This window comes from Ochotona curzoniae, unplaced genomic scaffold (genome assembly GCF_017591425.1).
Source record: "Ochotona curzoniae isolate NIBS_2020 unplaced genomic scaffold, NIBS_Ocur_1.0 contig_2855, whole genome shotgun sequence".
NCBI lineage: Eukaryota > Metazoa > Chordata > Mammalia > Lagomorpha > Ochotonidae > Ochotona > Ochotona curzoniae.
This window is the reverse complement of record NW_024465615.1, coordinates 631,361-653,645: the sequence shown is the minus strand read 5'-3', so window position 1 is coordinate 653,645 and position 22,285 is coordinate 631,361. Positions and strand designations below refer to the sequence as shown.

The following is a 22,285-nucleotide window of genomic DNA, read 5'->3' as shown; positions in this document are numbered from 1 at the left end:
AGGATCACTCAGGTCCTTAGACCACTGCACCCACATGGACAACCTGAAAGAAGCTCCTGACTCCTGGCTGTGGTATGGTCAGAGGCCAGGAAATGAGAGGGAAGATGAGAAGAAATGAGGCTAGAAGGATATTGAGAGATACCCAAAGAGAGAGATCTTATTTATAATAGGAAAATACAACAGCCCCTCTTATCAAAACATTTTGAGGATGCCTAAAGCTATGGTATCAAACCCTACATCAACCTTGCTTTTCCTATATGTGCGTATCTATGATAAAGTTTAACAATGTAATAGCAAAATAGAATAATTTGGCTTTTTTTTTTTGAGGCCTTTTATTTTAATTTTTAAAGTTTATTTTTATTTGAAAGGGAGTTAGGAGAGTAACAGAAAGAGGAAGAGACAGATTTTTTTTTTTAATTTTATTATTTTTATTGGAAAGGTGGATATACAGAGAGGAGGAGAGACAGAGAGGAAGATCTTCCATCCGATGATTCACTTTCCAGGCGGCCGCAATGGCTGGAGCTGAGTCAGTCCGAAGCCAGGAGCCAGAAGAGACAGATCTTTCATTTGTTGGATCACTCCCCAAATAGCTGCAACGGCTGGAGCTGCACCAATCCGAAGCCAGGAGCTTGGAGCCTCTTCCAGGTCTCCCATGTGGGTGCAGGGTCCCAAAGCTTTGGGTGTCCTCTACTACTTTCCACAAGCAGGGAGCTGGATGGGAAACAGGGCCGCCGGGATTGGAACCAGCCAGCGCCCATAAGGGATCCCAGCACATGCAAGACAAAGACTTTAGCCTAGGCTACTGTACCGGACCATGTTTCCTTTCTTTTACCTCCATGTATTTGCCCTTTGTTTAACAGCCTAGAATGACTAATTTTTCATCACTGCCTGGAAAAATTTGTACTCATCTTTAAATACCCAGCATCTGGGTGCAGTGCAATACTCTAGTGGTTAAATCCTTGCCTTGCGTCTGCTGGGATTCCATATGGGTACCAGTTCATGTCCTGGCTGCTCCACCTCCCATCCAGCTCCCTGCTTGTGGCCTGGGAAAGCAGTCGAGGATAGCCCAAAACCTTGGGACCCTGCACCCGCGTGGGAGACCTGGAAGAAGCTCCCAGCTCTTGGCTTTGGATCAGCTCAGCTTCTCTGGCCATTGTGGCCACTTGGGGAGTGAATCAGCACATGCAAAATCTTTCTCTCTCTGTATATCTGCTTTTTTAAATTAAAAAAATATATAAAATAAATTTAAAAAATAAAGACCCAGCTCCAATTCTCCTTTCGTAGGAAGCTATGTTTTCCCAAGAGCCTCTTGAAAGCAGCGCTACAGCAGGAGAGAACACCTGCTTGTAAACACAAAATTCGAAAGAGTTGCATTTGAAATGACATATTTTGCTGCCACTTTTCAGAAAACCTTTTCCTTTTCTTTTGTAGCTAAACGAATGAACGAGGTGATCGTGGGAAATGACCAGCTCATGGAGATCTGAGTTCTGACCAAGGCGTACTCCGTCCTTGTGGCCCCCAAAAGAGAGGTGTTGTCTGGCCCACCTATTTGATTCTGTATTTATTTTCAATAAAGAAAATCTTTCAAAGGTGTGTTGGATACTGACAGAACAGTCCAGAGCTCCATCGTAAACGCTCTGGTAATACACAGCGTATGTGCACGAGTCATCTCATGTAGACCATCTGGAGCAAGCATGCGGAACAGGAAAGACACATGGCCTGATTTGGTATACCAAGGTTATCCAGCTGGATTTGTGGCTATCCAATAGGAAAAGCTCCTAAAAGCACTGCTTTTCTGCCCAGGGACCTCAGTGGTCCACCATTCTCTCCCACGTGAAAGGACTTGAGCACTCAGTCCCTGACCCTGGTCAGGCTTCCTACACCCGCAGACCCAGCTGCCTACAGAGCCACTCCTGAACATCAGTTCAGGACTTACTATTCTTTGCTTCCTCCTGCTACATAAATTCCCAGCCCTTCCTTCCACACCACCATTCATCCCAGCTCTCCTTAGTCATTTCCTCCAGCTCAACCTTTTCCCTTGGAGGCTCTTAAAGCAAGCAGGAGGCACCCCCTGCCTTGCAAACAAAAATAGCCCCATAGTTTTAGTGAGGCCAAGGAGATCCATGGCCTGAGACCGTGATCTGAGCCAAGGCAGACCTCCCCCAACTTCCCTTAGTGAGGCCAGCCTGGTAAGCAAGAGCCAGGAACCTGTGCTGTGATTTGATGTTCTGACTCCTCAGCTACACTCCTTTGCATCCTATTATAGACTCTCCTGCTTCACATAATTGAGGAATGAATTTCCATAGCCATAGCTCTTCTGAAATCCTAGCCACCTTCCTTGTACCACCCCTGCGCTCAGACACACACATACTCTGCTCTTGTCTCTCCCTGTGCTACTTTTATGACCGCCAGGTGTTTGGTGGAAGATAAAAGTGGCTCCTGGGGTGAGATTTCACCTCCTAGAATTTTCAAAGTACAGGTTTCTCTTGATGTCCTCACTGTGGGTGGCAGTAATTATAAAGAACGATTTGAAATACTGGTTTCTATACTGCTTCAAAAATCTCATGGCTCTCAAGTTCACTTTAGTAATCTTGCCTGATCTTGGTGGTGTTCTCATTGAACTTGTGAGACACCAAGATGAGCATTCCTACCCTGGGGGATCCCCACCTCCACCAGCCTCCTTGGCAGCTCTGGAGCTTCACATTCCTGCTGGAGATGACAGGTTTCCTGAAAGTTTGCCGAAAAGGCCTAGCAGAAGTAGTTGAGGCAGTAGAACTAAGGGGAAGGTAAAGATAAAGAACTGAAGGCCTGGGCCCGGTGCGGTGGCGCAGTGGTTAAGATCCTCGCCTTGCACACCCGGGATCCCATATGGGCGCCGGTTCTAATCCCGGCAGCCCTGCTTCCCATCCAGCTCCCTGCCTGTGGCCCAGGAGAGCAGTCGAGGACAGCCCAAAGCTTTGGGACCCTGCACCCGCGTGGGAGACCCAGAAGAGTCTCCTAGCTTCGGATTGGCATAGTATCGGCCATTGCGTTCACTTGGGGAGTGAATCATTGGACGGAAGATCTTCCTCTCTGTCTCTCCTCTCTGTATATCCGCCTTTCCAATAAGAAAATAATAAAAATAAATCTTAAAAAAAAAAAAAAGAACTGAAGGCCTGCCACCAGAACTAAACAGAAAGCTATGGGATCCAAATCGTGCTGGAAGCAGTCCTGTTCTGGGTGGAAGAAGACCTGACCTCTCATGCCTTTTGGTTTTGTGTTTTCTTGTTTGTTGGAAAGGCGGATATACAGAGAGGAGATACAGAGAAGAAGGTCTTCCAAGCGATGATTCACTCCGTAAGTGGCCACAACGGCCAGAGCTGAGCCTATCTGAAGCCAGGAGCCAGGAGCCAGGAGCTTCCTCTGGGTCTCCCATGCCGGTGCAGGGTCCTAAGGCTTTGGGCCATCCTTGACTGCTTTCCCAGGCCACAAGCAGAGAGCTGGATGGGAGGTGGAGCAGCCAGGATACAAACCAGCACTGATATGGGATTCTGGTGTGTGCAAGGCGAGGACTTTTAACCAGTAGGCTACCGTTCCAGGCCCACTTTTTGGTTTTCATCAAATCACTGCCTCTGCTCTGACCCTGAGTTTCCCTGTCTGCAAAGTGAGTTAGATGGGTAGACTTTTTTCTAAGATCTATTTATTTATATTGGAAAGGCAGATTTACAGAGGAAAGGAGAAACCGAAAAAGGTCTTTCTTTCCTCAAGAGGCTGGCTGCAACAGCCAGAACTGAGCCAATCCAAAGCCAGGAGCCAGGAGCCTCCTCCAGGTCTCCCATGCAGATGCAAAGTCCCAAGGCTTTAGGCCATCATCCTCCACTGCTTTCCCAGCCTACAAGCAGGGAGCTGGATGGAAAGTGGAGCAGTGGGACATGAACTGGTGCCCATATGGGATCCTTGCACATGCAAGGAGAGGATTTAGCCACTAGGCCATCACGCTGAGCGATGGGCAGAGTTTAAAAGGTCCAGCCTGCTCTCAAGTTAGATTGCCTTTTGTAGTGCTTTCTTGGCCCTTCAGGGCCCAATATACCAGAAGATGGTACTCTTTGATCAGAGAAAGGGGGTGAAAACTGGGCATGTTTGGAGAAAGAATAAGGTAGGGGAAGAAAGGGAATTGATTAAACGGTCCCAGACCCCTCCTGACTCTGTCCTGTCCTTCCCCTTGGACTTGCCAATCAAGCAGGAGAGTCCACTGGAGATAGCAAATAATGTCAGTTCCTCAGAGGAGTCCCAGGTAGAAGCAGCCCCCAGCCCAGGACACTGCTACCGTCGGTAACAGGAGGGGCCAGGTGCCTGGGATCCTTTCATTTTCTATTCTTGGCTCTGTCCTCCAGAGCTGGGACAGTTTTCACTTCCTTTTAGTTAATGCCAGAGAGTTAATTAGGTCTGAAATGTAGTGAGCGACAGAGTATCCGCTGGCAGACCACCCCTCCAGGATTCATAAGCCAGAACCAGGCAGGCAGAAGAGTCGGTGGGGTGGGGCGTGCTCAGCTTCTCGCAGGGATGCATGATGGTGTAGGAAGAGAGGGAAAAGAGGGGCCTTCCATACCAAATCAGGAATAATTTGGGGGAGGTACTGAGAAATGGGGTTCCAGGAGCTTGCCAAGTAGCACCAAATTTGAAGCCATCACTGCAGGAACACCACTCCCCACCAACACGCACCTCCCCCACCTGCTGGCAAGAGTTCTCTGAGCCAGTAAGGGGACTGACTGCCAAGGTTGCATCCAAGCTTTTACCCAAAGCCAGATGCCCTAACTTACTAGTCCTACATTGCATTACTGTTTCCAACCACAGCAGAGAAGGGAGGGAATCATGTTTAGATATCACCCCAAAAATAATGTAGAGAGCTGCATTCTCAGTGTAGAGGCACTCTGTATTTCCAAAGAACTGGAAGGGGTGTCTTTATCCACAGCCATCTTTATACCTAAGAGTTCTATAAACCAGGCCTTTGTTTATGGTTTCTAAATGGCTAAATGCCTCTGAGGAAGAGGGGAGGGGCTGTGGGTAGGACCACCCAGACAGATCTAGAAAGCTCAGCCTGGAGGGAGCTGACTGGGAGGGAAAGAGGCTGGGCAGGAGAATAGTCTGTTGAGGCCAGGATGACCAGTCCTTGGCCTGAGCCGTCCACCACCACCCAGGAGGATTGCGTCAGGGAGACGCGGCTTTGCTTCATTGCCTCTCTCCCCCACACTCAAGGTCAAATCCCTTCTCCCATCTCTGGTTGCAGCCTCCAGCACGAAACACTTGATCAGGCTATTGGCCCGAAACTGCCAACAGGGAGTTTCCCAGGCTTGACCCCCAGTGGAATGGGAGCAGGAAATGGGGTTACCCTGGGCCCCTGTCTCCCTCCTCAACACCTCAGGGTCAGTGACTTTGCCCACATGTAAGACACCTGGGGGCATACCGGAAAGGAGACCTGCCCTGGCTCCTCCAGGAACTCCCACGTGGAATCCCCCACCTAAGCCAAAGTGGTCCCTTTGCCCAACACGAATATGTATGTATGTTCTCCACCTTATTTTTCCATGCACTGTTCAGCCGTGTAGATTATCTCATTTCATCCTCATGTCAACGTCACAGTTAACAAGCCCCGTTCAAGTCCTTACAACCAGCGGCTAAAAGCACAACCCTTGTACCATGCCTTCCTTTCCAAGGTCATCCCCCCTACCTCGTCCACCTCACCCCACAGGCCCTCAGCCCACAGTGGTTTTTCCTGTGGTCTCTGGGTTTCCCTCTTGGGGTCTGAGCTCAAAAGCAGGTACTCTGGAAGCCTAGAGCAAAGCGGTGGACCCATAAGGGGACCCCAAGATGTGTTTATCTCATGAATCAGTAATTAGTTGTAATCCTTGTGATGATTGATTTAATAAGCTTGTTTTTCTGCTTTGTTATTCTTTCAAAAGTATCTCTGGTTTGAGCCCAAAACACATACCCAGGTCTAAAGGAAGTAAGAATGAAACAAACTATTCGGCCACAAAGCAGGGGATTTGTGGAGAGAGGATCTTCTTTCTTCCATCCTGTTGCTTGTGCTTTATTGGGCTTGTCTGGCTAAGTTGGGCTGGACTTAAAATGATTTTGTTGGGAGAAGAAGAAATATCATTTTGGAGCTTGAGGCAGCCAGAGGGCACGAGGCCTAGGTTAGCAAGTCTGGAACTTCAGATCTATTTCTCCCAGCCTGGTCTTTGGACTATGAAATAAGTTTTCAAAATAGATAAGCCCTGCCTCAGAAGCCCCCATAGAAACAGGAAAGCTTAGTCGTGGTGGAAGCAGAGGCACAAGATCCAGATGATTACAAACCTGCTTCTCCACAGAGCTTGTAGAGTCTGAGGAAGGAGAACCCAAAAACTACTTAACGCGAAGCGCATGACCCTGGTGACACCCAGGACGAATGCTTAGCCCTTGCCTATCTTTAACTGTAGCAAAAGCAGCCTAGGAATTCCTACAGTCTGCTTCAGATGCCGTGTGTTTCCAGAGACTGGCTGGACATGAACCTTCTTATTCACAGCAAAGCCAACTCCTATGCCAGGGAAGAGGAAGATACTGTTCACAGAGCCAGCTTTCCATGCGCACTTCCTACATGGCAGGCAGCAGCATCATCTGCATAGCGGCTCCTCCTCCACAGGCACCTTACTAGAGGAACAGATGGACACGAGTGACAAGCCTGTTAACTGTTCACTACCCCAACCCCAAAGGCTCCCTTACCCTAGGACTGAGCCTCAGGAGATGATGCAAATTCACAGTTTGGCAGTGCGCAGCAAGAACCATAAAAATGTTCATACTCTTTGACCCAAACAACCCCATTTCTGGGAATCTGTCTTAAGGACATTCTTCAAATGACTGATAGAAAGACTATGTAGTAACATGAAATGTTTATGATGCAATGATAAACAAAGAAGCCTGGAAGAATTGACCAAGAACTTGGCCAGAAATAATATTAGTTGTGTTCAACAAATAACGAGTCTGTTGGAGATCATTTTTATTTCCCCAACTTTACATACTGAAATCTTGATTGTACCCTTCCCTGCCACTCAAAGCAGTCAGGGCCTGGCAGGGGCCAGTGTTGTGGCTTAGCCACACCCCATATTGGATAGCAAGTTCAAATCCTAGCTGCTCAACTTGCCGTCTAGCTCTCTGCTTGTGTTCCTGGGAAGGCAGCACCAGGTGGCCCAAGGACTTGGTCCCCTGCCACCCGTGTGGGAGTTCCTTCCTGGTTGCTGGCTTTGGCCTACCCCATGATTGTCACAGTCGTTTGGGGAGTGAGCAAACATACGCAACATGTCTTTCTCTTTGCCTCTCCCCGCTCTGCCTCTCTGCCCTTCAAATAAAATTTTCATTAAATCACATGTAGCATGGTATGTGATACCCTTCAGAGAGTGGTTCGTTCATATACAGCTTTTTTAAAGACTTTTGAAAAATGTTTATTAGAAAAATTTACAGAGAGGGAGAGGAAGATCTTCCATCTGATGGCTCAGTCCCAAGTGGCCACGACGGCCGGAACTGAGCCAATCCAAAGCCAGGAGCCAAGAGCTTCTTTTGGGTCTCCCAGGTGGGTGCAGGATTCCTTTGGCCATCCTCTATTGCTTTCCAGGTCACAAGCAGAGAGCTGAAAGGAAAGTGGAGCACCAGGACATGAACCAGCACCCATATGGGATCCTGGTGAGTGCCAGGTGAGGATTTAGCTACTAGTCTTTGCACCAGAAATATTTATTTTTATTTAAACAGTAAAGCTGCAGAAATCAAAGAGAGATGTTCTATTCACTGGTTCACTCCTCAGATGGCAGCAATGGCCAGCGCTGAGCCCATCTGAAGCCAGAAGCCAGGAGCTTCTTCCAGGTCTCCCACATGGGTGCAGGGACCCAGGGCTTGAACCATCCTCAGCTGCTTTCCCAAGCTGTAATTAGGGAGCTTGATTGGAAGTGAAGTGGCCAGAACACAAACCGGTGCCTATATGGCATGTCGGCACCTCAGTTGGAGGCTTAGCTCACACCATGATGCCTGCTCCCACATGAAGCTTTGAAGGCCGTTTCCAAAACAAAAGGGGCACAACTTTTATGAGGGCAGGAAAGCACAGCGCATTACGTGTTTAGGCAATTGCACATGGCTCTGCAGGGCTGGAAGGAGCGCTGGGAGCTTCATCTGGGGGAGAAGGCTTTAGGTGGGAGGCCGTGGTGCCTGTGCTCCAAGACCTTGCGTTCTGCAACTATCAGAAGATATGCATTACACAGAAATAACCTTGGCCTCGGTGGACTCAAAGCAGGAATGAAAGCAAAGAAAAGTGGAAAAGTTAAAGCTGTGAGTTTTGGTTGGGTCTGGAAGGAAGCGTGGCCCCACTGGGGCCACCAGACGCGCTTTCTCAGCGTGGGCCTGCCTTACACTGGGCCAGCGCCAAGCGTCCCCGGGCTCGCCCCGCCCCGCCCCTTCTCCTGCTGGAGGGCCCCGCGGGCGGCGAGGCGAGCTGGGGGTGGCCCAGCCTGGGTGGTCTCGCGCCCCGCCCCCTGCGGCGCTGTTACCTAGCAGCGGCTCCGGCCCCGCGGCTCCGGGTAATTTGCGGGCCCCTCAGCCAATGGGAGGGCGTCGCCCCGGCCTGCTCCCTTTTTCTTGGGGGTTCCCGCCGCCTCCCTGGCACTGCTGCCGGGACCTCGAACTCCACAGATCTACGCGGAGCGACGCAGTGTGGCAGTTGTGTCCTCAGCGCGTGGAACCGAGCAAGAAGGCGCTGCAGCACCGGGCGCTCCTCCGTGTCGCCGCCGCCGCACGGGCGCACGCCACAGCCAGCACCCCAGCGCGCGCCCTTCCATCCCATTTCAGACCCCACGCGGGGCCGGCGTATGGGAGCACTGAGATAACGCGGGTCGGGGGCGCCCCCTCTCCCGCGCCCCCTCTCCTGGCATGGCTCGACCGCCGCCCCCTGGTTACGCGCCCCCAGCTCGGTCCACAGCACCCCAGGTGAGTAGAACGGAAGCTAGCTGGAAGGGGGGAGAGTGGGGCCGGGTGTGTCGCTGGGGCCTCTGCAGGGAGTGATGGCTGGCTCTACGTGCCGCGTGTGCATGGCGGTTTGTGTCAGCTGGCAGACAGGTGAGAGCTAGCACTGCCGCCCGAGTCCTGTGTGCGTGCGCACACGTGTGTATCTCCTTGAGCTCTGGCCAGTGAGAAGGAGTGTATCTATAGGGTCATCTTGCCCCCTCGCAATAGGGCTCTGGATGTGTATGTGTGGCCGGGCTGCTTTCAGAAAAGAAAGGCTTTCAGGAAGGCTCCTGCCTTCCTCTGATGTATGCTGGTGTGCGAGGGAGGAAGGTCCAAGTTCGGGCTTGTGTCTTGTGTAGGTGCGTCAGGAAGCCGCTGCTTGGCAGCAGGCACACAGGGAGAGAAGCCGGGGGCTGCCAGCGTTGCTCCCGTGGCTCTCTCTTCCCCAGGTGTTCACCGGGAGCCTGAAGGCGCCTCTCTGGCTGCGTGCTTACTTCCAAGGCCTGCTCTTCTCCCTGGGCTGCGGGATCCAGAGACACTGTGGCAAAGTGCTCTTCCTGGGCCTGCTGGCCTTTGGGGCCCTGGCGCTGGGTCTTCGCGTGGCGGTCATCGAGACAGACCTGGAGCAGCTCTGGGTGGAAGGTGAGTGTGGACACTGCTGGGCTGGATACAGAGCCTGAGTAGCTCTGCCGCTGGGTCTGTGGAAGCAGCCGCGCGGGAGGAAGGGAAGGGTCGTGGGCAGCCAGCACCTGCGAGCATTGCTGGTCCCGACCCATGCCCATCGGCAGGCGTGGCAGATGGTGGAGACTTGTTCTACCGTATTGGCCGTAGTACGTCGGGTCCGCGAAGGCATGAAAAGTAAGACCCGTCTTTCAGTTGCAAGGAAAATAGGTACTAGAAATGAGAGAGCTGTCGTGCAGGGCAAAGGAGGATGTGGTTATGGGTGAGAGAAGGGAGATCACACCAGACACTGGGAATCAGAAATGCTGGGCCAGGAAAGCTGGGGAAAGTGAGAAAATCCTCTGGGCTGGCCTGCAGGCCCCGGACTCATCAACTCAGGCACTTGTAAGCCAGTCAGTGGAGGAGCAGCCCAGAGCCTACAATGCGAGGCTCTGACCAGTGTTAGGGTCACACGCTCTTTTCCTAGTGCAGGCTTTAGATAGAAAATCTTTCTTATCCATTCCAGCACAATTCTCTGCCAGAGTTCTTCCCTGGGAAATTTACATTGTGGACTGCCCTAGACCTCCCCCAACCCTGGTCCGTACCCAAAGGCAGGGCCCAGGTTGCAGTCTCACACCTTGGAGTGATTTCCGATCCTGGCAAGTGTGAGGACCCAGAGCAGATGTTTCTTGGAGCCTGCTTGCCTCCTGGGCCCCCACATCCCATCTCCACCCCTGCCCCCAGCCCTCTGTAGACTCACACGTTCACACTCTGGGCCGGCCCTGGGGTTCCAAGCAGATGTTTCCCCGCCTGCCTGCCCCCATCCTCAGAACACACATGTGCGTACTTGCACATACACATATCCCCACCCACACCACTGCTGCCTGGGTGGTCCCAAATGACTCCTGGATTTCCTGCCACAACAGAGGCAAGTCTGCATTCCCCACCTCTCCTCCCTCCTGAACCCCGGTGTTTCCTCATCCTCCCTGCTGTGCTCCAGGAGAGGCCAGACCCCCCTGGTTTTTGGCTGCTGCTTGGTGAAGGTGTTGTTAAGAGGGTGGGCGCCAGCCCCTTGTCGTCGGCCCCGTGTCAGCATAGGGGGAGGTGAAAGCCGTGACCTTGACCCAGTCTCTGCAGACCTATGGTGGAGCCCTCTTTGCACTTGCAGCTTTCCCCCATGATGCCCACAGCAATGAGGTGAGGGCTGCTGGAGGCCAGTCTCTGGTGCTCTGGCCCTCGGCTGAGAACACCAGCAGTGGAGGGAGCAGGCCGTCAGAGCTCAGAGCTCTCCGTCTGCTGTGATAAGACTTGCTCTGGGCCTGTCCTTCCTGCCTTCCCAAACGCCAAACACCTCCCTGTAAAATACACACAACACACAGTCCAGCCTGTACTTCTGAAACAGGGATAGAGACAGTAGGAAATTGGCAGATAGGGACATCCAGCAATTCTGCTTAGAAGGCAAGAGATGACCACGCAACCCTGGGTAGAACCTCCTCCACTCAAACGCCCAGCGCTAGAACCTTGGGAGTCAGTCTGGGCTCCCTGGCACCTAGAAGGCCACCAGACTCTTCTTGCTGTCTCACAACAGACACCCCACTTCCTGTCTGTCCACTGCTCCAGGGGAGGCCTTTTCCAACCTCCATGCATTCCCAACTGCAACGTGTGGATGCTTTTAGCACCTGGAAAGAAAGGAGGAGGAGGAGGGAAGGAAGAAAGGAAGAAGGCTAATTTATTATCCTCTGATACAAGAAGTTTGGCGGTGGAGAAGTTGCAAGGATGTTTAGTTGAGCAGCTCAAGGACACAAACACTGGGCTTCACTCCTCTGCAAGTTGAACTTCTGTCCTCAGACTTTCCCCACGGCGGCTACTGTAGTGGCAGAGAAAAGAAGCCATCTCTGTCTTACAACCATTTTTTTTTTTTTTAAAGAATTAGTTACTTTTACTGGAAAGAGTTACAGAGAGAGAAGGAGAGATAGAAAGATCTTCCATTCCCTGGGTCACTCCCCAAATGGCCTCAGTGGCCAGAGCTGGGCCTGTCCAAAGGTGGAGCCAGGAGCTTTGTCTGGGTCTCCCTCATGGGTGCAGGGACCCAAGGACTTGAGCTATCACAGCCACGCTCCTTCCCCCACCCACTGCTTCCGCAGGCCATAAGCAGCGAGCTGGACCAGAAGTGGAGTAGCCAGGACATATGGGATTTCAGCGGTGCAGGTGGAGGCCTAAGCTCCTATACTTCTGCGATGGCCCCTACAACCATTTTAGAAAGTAAGGAAAACTCTACCAGAAGCCTTGTGGCCTGCTTCCCACTTGATCTCTGGCAAAATCATGTGGCATCCTCTGCTTAAGCCTTCACTTGGCAAGGGCAGTGAAATTACCTTGAATGGCTTAGACTAATCAGGTTTCACCCTGTGATGCTGGGGAGGGGCCCAACTGTCCTGAATCACTAGGCCTTTAAGAAAATGGCCAGCAGTACCAAGTCCTGACAGAAGGAAGGAGAGGAGGTGACCGCCTTGTCAACAGCACCTTCCAGCCTGCCCCCACAGCGCCGCCTTGTGGTTTGGCTCAGCTCTGGCCACATCAGTCCCCTAACCTACTTCCAGCAATTCCTACCAGATTGTGTAACTCTCCAGGACCAGCCGTGAGCACCATAGCATGTCTTCTGGGCCCTGTACATTCGACTCTTCTCCAGCATTGTCTCCGGTCCTCCACGGCTCACTCTCGGCAGCCCCGAGATGCCAAGCCTTCAACAATTCCCTGCACAGAACAGCTCCACATCTCTTCCCCTCACAGACCCTTGCTCATGAGTCATAACGCACCGGAATAACTTGTTAGGTGATGAAAATGTCAGGTCGTCTCGCCCTTCTGCTCATAACCTACCGTGAATCCCTACAAAAGCTCCTAGATCCTTACATGGAAATGTCAGGACCAGAGATGTGTGAGCACACATACGGTGATATTGCTTGACCCCGAACAGAGCACCAAGTTGCACTCCCACAGCAGACTAGCCCGTGCTCCTGCGGCCCAGCAGTGGGTGCTCACAATGTTTAATGTCTGGCTAATGTGGCTGATGATAACGTATCTTTATTGTAAATTGCGTGTATAGAATTACTTAGGGGATGGACTTCTTTCCTGTCAGATAGCCAGCTAGATTCCCTCTTTCAGAAAGGCTTAAAAGTCTTCACGAATGTCTCGGTTTTTACTTTCAGCCTCCCCGTTTCCTGTTCCCTCCCCCTCTCCTCCAAGTGCCTTTTTCCTGCCGTTCTTCCTCTTCTTTCTGCCACAACGTTCCCCTCCCAGCAACCACTGCATGTCACCTCCACATCTGAACTTGCCACGTGCCAGGCAGTCCCCTGAGCACTTGGCCTGTTCCTGGTTGATGAGGAAATTGAGGCCTGAGAAAAGAAGTGATTTGCCTAAGCCTAAGTGTCAGAGCCAAGGCCTAAAGTTGAGTTTGGATGGAGCCTTGTCCCCTCGTCCCCCCTCCCCCCCGCCCCGCCTGTCTGCGCACTGCATCCCGTCAGTACTGTATCCGTCATCATTTCTCCCTCCCCGACTTTTTTTTCCCCGACGATTGGCTGTGCTGCTTGATGTTGTCATTCCCATCTGTGTTTCTTCCTCTGGCTCTCTGAATTTCTCTCTCTTGTCGCTCTGCACACCCCTTGACCATCGGGGAGCTGCTCCTCTCCCTCCACGGGACAGTCTGGAAAGGGGTTGGGCAGTAGGGCCGTGTCCCCGAAGGTGGGATTTGACAGGGAGGGGAAGCAACCAGCTGTGCTCATGAGTGAGGACCAGGACTGTGGCTTGGCGGAGGGGAGTGTAGGGGGAACCGTGTCGGTGTAGCCGGGGTTCGGGGCTCTCATGCTTAGGAAGATGATGTGGATTTGAAAAGGGTGTTGAAGAGCACGGTGGTCCCAGACAGGGCTGGAGTCGCACAGAGGCACTGTATGTGGGTCCTCAGACAGGGGGAAGCAGAACTGGATCTGATCCCAGGGCAAGTTCACTAAGCCTCCGGGGTGGCTTTGGCTCTAGCCCCCACCTTCCATAAACCCACTTGGTCGTATCTGCTTGTAATGTGCCACCTTGCCCAGGCTCCTGTTGGAACGTGACCTCCTGGCAGACATCATGCAGGACTTGGGGGACACTGTGACCAAGGCATGCCTGGCACTGGGACCTTCCAGGGGCTGGATGCTGAGGGTATTGCGGGCATCTAGCCCTGGGCCTGCTCACTGGCACCTCTGCCAGTGTCCAGGAGCTGACTGTCCCGTGTGGGAACACCATGCTGGAGCTAGGCTGATCCTCACCCACCTCTGCCACCGCAGCACTCCGGTGCTGCCTCCTCTCCCCACCAGAGCAGAGGGTCTGAGTGAGTGCTGCTGGCACCGTGCCACGGAGTTCCAGCCCAGGCTTGTTCATGCTCATTCTCAACTTCAAAGGTTTACCCCACCTGCAGCCAACCTGATTCAGGATTAAACCCAAGACCACTCATACAGCGGCAGGCAGTTGGCCAAGTGGTGCCTCCTGTTTGGAATGCCTGAGTTCCACGCCTAACTCCAGCTCCCGACTCCAGCTTCCTGCTAATGTGGCCCCTGGGAAGCTACAGTGGGGGAATCTACGGATGGGACTCCTGCCACCCACATGGATCCCAACTCCCAGCTTCAGCCTGGCCCAGTCCCCAGCTAACAGGAGTATTGGGGAATCAACCAGCAAATGGAATGTTCTCTCTCTCTCTCTTTCCTTCCTTCCTCCCTCTCAAATAAATAGTTAACCCAAAATGGAACCCATAATACAGCTGAGGCTTTTCCATGTTCCTGGCCAAGCTGCAGGTGCTGGAAGTAGGGCCAGAGCTTGGGCAGTCAGCCTGGGCCATGGCAGGGGCTTCTTCTGCAGCCTGCTCCCATGAGCCTGTCGGTACCTCAGGGGTTACGGTCACTGTCCCCCAAAGCACCAACCCTCTGGGCCCTCTCCCCGCAGCTCTCTCTCTCTCTTTGCTCTGGCAGTAGGCAGCCGGGTAAGCCAGGAGCTGCGCTACACCAAGGAGAAGCTGGGAGAGGAGGCTGCTTACACCTCCCAGATGCTGATACAGACTGCACGCCAGGAGGGGGAGAACGTTCTCACGCCAGAGGCCCTCAGCCTCCACCTCCAGGCAGCCCTCACCGCCAGCAAAGTGCAAGTATCACTCTACGGAAAGTGAGTGTGGCTGAGTGGCGGGCGGTGGCAAGGCGCACCGTGGCCATGCCCGTCTGCTGATCTCCCCATGCCCTGGCTGCACTGCAGGTCCTGGGATCTCAACAAGATCTGCTACAAATCAGGAGTTCCTCTGATTGAAAATGGCATGATTGAGCGGGTGAGCCTCCTCCTCCCAGGCTGCAGGGGCGGTTGAAGGTCACAGGGGATCACAAAGGGCTCCCCCCTGGAAGCTTGTGGGGAAAGGAGCCCAGCACCAAGACTGACAGGGCCTGGATGTCTCCGGCAGATGATCGAGAAGCTGTTTCCATGCGTGATCCTCACCCCGCTTGACTGCTTCTGGGAGGGAGCCAAGCTCCAGGGTGGCTCTGCCTACTTACCGTGAGTACTGCATGGCTGGGCAGTGCCCACAGCTGGCCTGGGCCAGCAGGAAGGGGTGTGGGAGAGAGGGTGATGGTCGCCCTGCTACCATTCTGTTGACCTCCCTGGCCAGAGTCAGAACCTGGAAACTCTGTGGGCTTCCTGGGCCTGTGTCCCTGTGTGTCTGTATTGATAGCTGCCTTGGGCACTACACCCGCTCCACAGCACACTACAGCAGCCTGGTGGGCTGGTGTCACCTAGCAGTGCCAAGAAGGACAGCTTAGGGCAAGGTGGGGTTTGGCCGAGGCCACGTAGCTGTCCTTGGGGCAGTGGGTATTGACCCCCGGCCCTCCCCAACCCTGGGTTCTCTGCCCCCAGAGGCCGCCCTGACATCCAGTGGACCAACTTGGACCCTGAGCAGCTGCTGGAGGAGCTGGGCCCCTTCACCTCCTTGGAGGGCTTCCGGGAGCTGCTGGACAAGGCCCAGGTGGGCCAGGCCTATGTGGGCCGGCCCTGTCTGCACCCTGATGACGCTCACTGCCCACCCAGTGCTCCCAACCATCACAGCAGAGAGGTGGGTCCCCATCGGGTCACCACAGAAACCGCATTTTCCGTCCCTCACCCCTCCTCATAAAGTGTCCTGTTCTTTGAGCACTGGTAGTGCTGTGTCCTCTGCCACCCCCACTTCCGGGATGTTGCTGATCTGCACCCTGCATCCTGCTAGATAGAGCATGTTCTCCTTACATTCAGGTCGAAGAAATCCTCTGTGTTGTCATCAATCCCATTTGCCTTTGCTAAACCCAGAACTAAACTCAGAACTGAACTTTGCCAAAATACACTTGGTTCAGGAAAGTAAGCACAAAATAGCCAAGCGAGAGCATCTACCATACCTGCCAAATTTCTGTGTAGCCCTGTGAGATTGTATTTGTCCCCAAATCCACCAGAATTGGCCCTGGCTCCTCCCAGCAGCCTAGCTCTAGTCCTGGGCGCCCTCTGGTGGCCTGCTGTCTACAGGACACTGGATGCTCAGAGGAGACAAGAGGCTGCCTTCCCGTCTCCCAAACTCCCAGGGGAGCAGGCAGCCCAGGACACCCAGTCACTCACAGCCAGGGCTTCCCCTACCCCTCTGCAGGCTCCCAACGTGGCTCAGCAGCTGAGTGGGGGCTGCCACGGCTTCTCCCACAAATTCATGCACTGGCAGGAGGAGTTGCTGTTGGGAGGCACGGCCAGAGATGCCCAAGGACAGCTGCTGAGGTAGGGCCTCCCCTGGGAAGGGGGGTCTGGGAACCCTGTGCCTGTGAACCCATATTCTGGTGCCAGACCACTCTGGCAACAGTGTGTGTGCGTACACACACACACACACACTCCTGTGTCCCTGCATGTCCTCTCCTGGATGTCCAGGCCAGCTCTCACCCTCTCATTCTCCTGCTCTCCTCCCACCCCAGGGCAGAGGCCCTGCAAAGCACCTTCCTGCTCATGAGCCCTCGGCAGTTGTATGAACACTTCCGGGGCGACTACCAGACACATGACATCGGCTGGAGCGAGGAGCAAGCTGGCACCGTGCTTCAGGCCTGGCAACGACGCTTCGTGCAGGTCTGCAGGGACAAACGAGGGGAAGGAAGGAGAGGAGGGTGCCCTGAGGCCGTGCCCTCACACACACCCTACCTCTCCAGCTGGCCCAGGAGGCCCTGCCCAGAAACGCCTCGCAGCAGGTCCATGCCTTCTCCTCCACCACCCTGGATGACATCCTACAAGCGTTCTCGGAAGTCAGCGCAGCGCGCGTGCTGGGAGGCTACCTGCTCATGGTGCGGCAGCCCACTCCTAGCTCCTCCCCTCCCTAACAGTCCAGCCTCACACCCCGCACCCCGACTCCCGCCTCTGGGAACCCTTGTCCAACAGCGTGTCTACTCTCACCCACAGCTGGCCTATGCTTGCGTGACGATGCTGCGGTGGGACTGTGCCCAGTCCCAGGGCGCTGTGGGCCTTGCCGGGGTGCTGATGGTGGCCCTGGCTGTAGCCTCAGGCCTCGGGCTCTGCGCCCTGCTGGGTATCGCCTTCAATGCTGCCACTACCCAGGTACGCAAGGACTGTAGAGCAGCGTTGGGAGGGCCCTGGTCAGCCTGCACAGCCCCTCCAGCTGCCCACCCTTCCCCACTCCAGGTCCTTCCCTTCTTGGCGCTGGGCATTGGCGTGGATGACATATTCCTGCTGGCGCACGCTTTCGCAAAGGCTCCCCCTGGCACTCCTCTCCAGGTGAGGCTCTCCCGGGCCAACCTGGTCTGTGACAATCAAGCATGGTGGACTGCCAGTTCACCTCCTTGTTTCTTGTAAAAGCAACAGTGCCTGCACCCCATGGGGTGTGGTGAGGACTGGGGAGCGATCGTTCACATGGCTGTTGAGATCCATGCATGACGTGTGGGGGCTGCTCAGCACATGCCAGCTGCTATGTTCTTGCCCCCGTGATACCCCTCCCCTGAGGCCTGAGCCCGTGTCCCTGCCCTGTCCTGGCAGGCACGCACAGGCGAGTGTCTGCAGCGCACGGGCACCAGTGTCGCCCTCACATCCATCAACAACATGGTCGCCTTCTTCATGGCTGCCCTGGTTCCCATCCCCGCGCTGCGGGCCTTCTCCCTGCAGGTGAGGCCTCCTGCGTGGGCAGGCTGAGGGTGGGCATCGAGTAAGGAGGGTAGGGAGGGGCATGCTTCATCCAGCCGTTGTGCCCTCCCTCTCCTCCCCCCAGGCAGCCATAGTGGTTGGCTGCAACTTTGCTGCCGTGATGCTTGTCTTCCCAGCCATCCTCAGCCTGGACCTGCGCAGGCGCCACTGCCAGCGCCTGGATGTGCTCTGCTGCTTCTCTAGGTATCACCCCCTGACACCCCCGCCTCTCCTGACTCCTCCCCATGTCCCCAACCCCAACCCCACCCCTTGACTCCTTCCCACATGTCTCCTAACCCCACCCCCAGTCCATACCCTCCGCCAGTGCCCAGGATGTGGAGGTGACGTCCATTCTCCTTACCTCTTCCAGCCCCTGCTCTGCTCGAGTGATTCAGATTCTGCCCCAGGAGCTGGGAGATGGGACCGTGCCTGTGGGTGTGGCCCACCTGACCACCACGGTCCAAGCCTTCACACACTGTGAAGGCAGCAGCCAGCATGTGGTCGCCATTCTACCTCCCCAAGCCCATGTGGTAACCCCGCCGCCTTCTGACCCTCTGGGCTCTGAGCTCTTTGGCCCTGGGGGATCCACTCGGGACCTTCTGGGCCAGGATGAGGGTGCCAGGCAGAAGCCCGCCTACAAGAGCCTGCCCTGCACTCGCTGGAGCCTTGCCCATTTTGCCCGCTATCAGTTTGCACCCATTCTGCTGCAGCCACGTGTTAAGGTAAGGCCAGGTGGGGCAGAACCCCCTGGAGGGAAAGGGCTCAGCTCTCCACCCAGGAGCTGGGCCTCTCAGCTTAGCTGCCCTTCTCCCCCAGGCTGCTGTGCTGGTGCTCTTTGGGGCCCTTCTGGGCCTGAGCCTCTACGGAGCCACCTTGGTGCAGGACGGGCTGGCCCTGACAGATGTGGTGCCTCGGGGCACCAAGGAGCATGCATTCCTGAGCGCCCAGCTCAGGTACTTCTCCCTGTATGAGGTGGCCCTGGTGACCCAGGGCGGCTTTGACTACGCCCACTCCCAACGCGCCCTCTTTGATCTGCACCAGCGCTTCAGTGCCCTCAAGGCCGTGTTGCCTCCACCTGCCACCCAGGCGCCCCGCACCTGGCTGCACTATTACCGCAACTGGCTACAGGGTGAGAGGCAAGGAGACACCCCCGCCAGGATTGGGAGAGGGGAGAAGTCCCCTGCCCCCCCCATCCAGGGGCTCACTGTGCCCTGATTTGTGCTTCCCCAGGAATCCAGGTTGCCTTTGACCAGGACTGGGCTGCTGGGCGCATAACTCGCCACTCCTACCGCAATGGGTCTGAGGACGGGGCCCTGGCCTACAAGCTGCTCATCCAGACTGGGGACGCCCAGGAGCCTCTGGATTTCAGCCAGGTTAAGAGCCAGCTGGACATGGGCAGCGCGTGCTGGCGGGAGGGGAGGGCGGTCTCCCAAGCCCCATAGGCCCAGGCCTTCATCCCCGTCTGCCTCCACAGCTGACTACAAGGAAGCTGGTGGATAAGGAGGGCCTTATCCCGCCTGAACTCTTCTATGTGGGACTAACTGTGTGGGTGAGCAGTGACCCGCTGGGGTTGGCAGCCTCACAGGCCAACTTCTACCCGCCGCCTCCCGAGTGGCTACACGACAAATATGACACTACGGGGGAGAACCTTCGCAGTGAGTGCTCAGGGTGGGACGTGGGGTGGGTAGCTCAGCAGAGAGCTTTGGCTTCAGCCGCCCAGGCCCTGGCTGACCCCCAGCCCTGCTCACTCTGCCCCATCCCTGCTCTCGCCTCCATAGTCCCTGCAGCCCAGCCCCTGGAGTTCGCCCAGTTCCCTTTCCTGCTGCGTGGCCTCCGACAGACCGCAGACTTCGTGGAGGCCATTGAGGGGGCCCGGGCAGCGTGCGCAGAGGCAGGCCGGGCGGGGGTGCACGCCTACCCCAGCGGCTCCCCCTTCCTCTTCTGGGAGCAGTACCTGGGCCTGCGACGCTGCTTCCTGCTGGCCGTGGGCATCCTGCTGGTGTGCAGCTTCCTCGTCTGTGCCCTGCTCTTACTCAGCCCCTGGACAGCTGGCCTTATTGTAAGCACCTGCAGGGGAGCCGGTAGAGGGAGGCCCCAACCCCAGTGGTACCCCCTGCCTCGCCCAGCCCATCTTCCCATGCTGGGAGCCCTGGGTGAACTCTGCTGTCCCCAGGTACTGGTCCTGGCAATGATGACTGTGGAACTCTTTGGGATCATGGGTTTCCTGGGCATCAAGCTGAGCGCCATCCCCGTGGTGATCCTTGTGGCTTCTGTCGGAATCGGCGTAGAGTTCACAGTTCACGTGGCTCTGGTGAGCACAGACACTGTGGGAGGGACAGATTGGGTAACTCTGAATCCAAGAAGCATTGCTGTGTGAATTTGTGCTGTGATGGTAGTCCTGGGACAGGCTCGTATTCTAGAGGGTAGAGACGGGCAACAGACAAACCAATAGGTAAAGAAGCAGCCTCTGCAGTAGGGAGGAGAGGCTCTCTGGGAGGGGTCAAGGATAGTTGAATGGAAGGTGAGAATATAGGAGCCAGCAAGGATGCCCTGGCAGCAGGTGCCACCATGGGCTCACAGGAGAGCCGTGACCATGGCCAAGGCACTAGAACCGGGCTGTACTGCTCCTTCATATCTGGTGACAAGCGTTGCAGGCTAGTAGCCCACTGTCCCCTGTGCGGCTCACATCACCCAAAGACCCATGTTCACGCATGTCCGTGAGCCCATGCTTACAAAAACAGGGGTCTCAGCTCATATTTAAGCACAGTGTGTACCTCTGTGTACCTAATGTCCAGGGTGTACACTGAAGTGCCTAAATGGACCCACACGTGTCCCCTGCACCTGTTCACCTCGTGTGAGCCTCCCCTGTTAAACTGATGAGTAGCAGTAGCTGGGGCAGGACCAGTAGGGGAGGTGTCCCCATGACCACTCTGTCCCCCCAGGGCTTTCTGACCGCCCAGGGAAGCCGGAACCTGCGCGCTGCCCAGGCCTTGGAGCACATGTTCGCCCCTGTCACCGACGGGGCCGTCTCCACACTGCTGGGTCTCCTCATGCTCGCTGGTTCCAACTTTGACTTCATTGTCAGGTAGGGGAGGCCACAGGAACATACATGGAGCCCCGTCCCCAGCCACCCCAGCTTCTGCCCCAGCTGACTACCCCGCTTCCCGCCCAGGTACTTCTTCGTGGTGCTGACGGTGCTCACGCTCCTGGGCCTCCTGCACGGACTGGTGCTGCTGCCTGTCCTGCTATCCATCCTGGGCCCACCCCCAGAGGTGAGCATCCCCTCAATCGCCAAGGACAAGGCCAGGACCAAATGCCCTCAATGGCCTAGAGTCGGGCCCTCTGGCCACCTCCTTCCCACTCCCAGGCCCCAAGCTCCTGCCCCTCAGCCCCCTGGCTTCTTCAACGGACCCACCTTAGCCTTTTTAGGATCCAGAGCCAGATGCAATGTTGGCCACAGGCCTCAACCTCCCATTATCAGTTCCCAGATCCAGAATTGACCCCAGCTTTCCAGCAGTCATGGCAGTGGCCGGGTGAAGGGCTCACTGGGTCTTGTGTCTCCCCTTAGGTGGTCCAGACATACAAGGAAAGTCCAGAGATCCTGAACCCCACGGCTGCACGGGGAGGCGGACTCAGGTGGGGGATGTCGCCCACCCTGCCCCAGAGCTTCACCAGAGTGACTACCTCCTTGACAGTGGCGCTCCACCCACCTCCGCTGCCTGGTGCCTATGTCCAGTCAACCTCTGACGAGCCCGCCTGGTCCCCTGCTACCGCCCCAGCCGCCAGCGGGTCTGGCAGCTTCCACTCTACGGGACTGTATCCACCCACTGAATGAGGGAGCAGCTTGAGTAGGGAGAGCCTGCTAAGGCCACGGGAAGACACTGGGAAGCACCGGATGGGAGACCGAATACAGGACAACCCCCTGCTGCTGCTGTCTGCCTCATCCCCTGGCCCGGCCACCACACCCCTGCCCTGTGCACTGTGACGCGGTATCCACCCCTGCCGCGGCTGGCAGCTGCCCACGGGTCCATGTCTGTTGGCAGGAGTTGGAGGGGTGGAAGCCAGACATCAGACTGCAGTGCAGTTCTGGGTCCCTCCTAGCAGGGCAAGCCCGAGGGGCCCTTGAGTGCCCTTGGTCAGTCATGGCCCTTTGCTGTTTGGTGACCTCACCCCACCCCACCTCAGATAGGCTCTCTCCATCCCTGCCCATGTCCTTCCGCGTAAGTTATTTATAAAGATCTTTATTTTTGTAATGTCTATAGATGTTGGCTCTGCTGAAAGTTATATTTTTAAAGAGTGAAATATATTCTATGTGAACTCGTCTCCGATGACTTGGAGCCTCACATCCTTGCAGAGTTAGGAGCTCGCAGGTGGAGAGTAGACACTTCAGGTACTTGGGGATGAGAGAACTTAGGTCTAGGTGGGAAAGGCC

The 22,285-nt window shown here is 55.4% G+C and overlaps 2 protein-coding genes across 3 annotated transcripts in view; both read left to right on the top strand.

Annotated features, from left to right (window-relative positions):
• The window catches only part of EIF2B3 (eukaryotic translation initiation factor 2B subunit gamma), a 135,589-nt gene extending 134,000 nt beyond the window's left edge, over positions 1 to 1,589 (top strand). For both annotated transcript variants that reach the window (XM_040977732.1, XM_040977733.1), the window contains exon 12: positions 1,432 to 1,589. In XM_040977732.1, the coding sequence (XP_040833666.1) occupies positions 1,432 to 1,484 (53 nt within the window). In that variant the 3' untranslated portion in view covers positions 1,485 to 1,589. The remainder of the gene's footprint in view (positions 1 to 1,431) is intronic.
• Positions 1,590 to 8,922: 7,333 nt separating this feature from the next.
• On the top strand, positions 8,923 to 21,688 carry PTCH2 (patched 2). The gene is made up of 22 exons (XM_040977814.1): positions 8,923 to 8,979; positions 9,447 to 9,639; positions 14,652 to 14,841; positions 14,929 to 14,998; positions 15,128 to 15,219; positions 15,577 to 15,772; positions 16,331 to 16,452; positions 16,644 to 16,791; positions 16,872 to 17,003; positions 17,119 to 17,274; positions 17,359 to 17,451; positions 17,710 to 17,835; positions 17,939 to 18,057; positions 18,224 to 18,575; positions 18,670 to 18,982; positions 19,084 to 19,226; positions 19,328 to 19,508; positions 19,632 to 19,912; positions 20,027 to 20,164; positions 20,796 to 20,938; positions 21,026 to 21,125; positions 21,422 to 21,688. The coding sequence occupies exons 1-22, from the start codon at positions 8,923 to 8,925 to the stop codon at positions 21,686 to 21,688; spliced, it is 3,612 nt and encodes a 1,203-aa protein (XP_040833748.1).
• The last annotated feature ends 597 nt before the right edge of the window (positions 21,689 to 22,285 follow it).

Coding starts and splice junctions, on each gene's coding strand:
- PTCH2 (XM_040977814.1), top strand. CDS start 8,923: ATGGCTCGACCGCCGCCCCCTGGTTACGCGCCCCCAGCTCGGTCCACA. Junction 15,773..16,330: donor CCAACCATCACAGCAGAGAG/GTGGGTCCCCAT, acceptor ACCCCTCTGCAG/GCTCCCAACGTGGCTCAGCA. Junction 17,004..17,118: donor TGGGAGGCTACCTGCTCATG/GTGCGGCAGCCC, acceptor TCTCACCCACAG/CTGGCCTATGCTTGCGTGAC.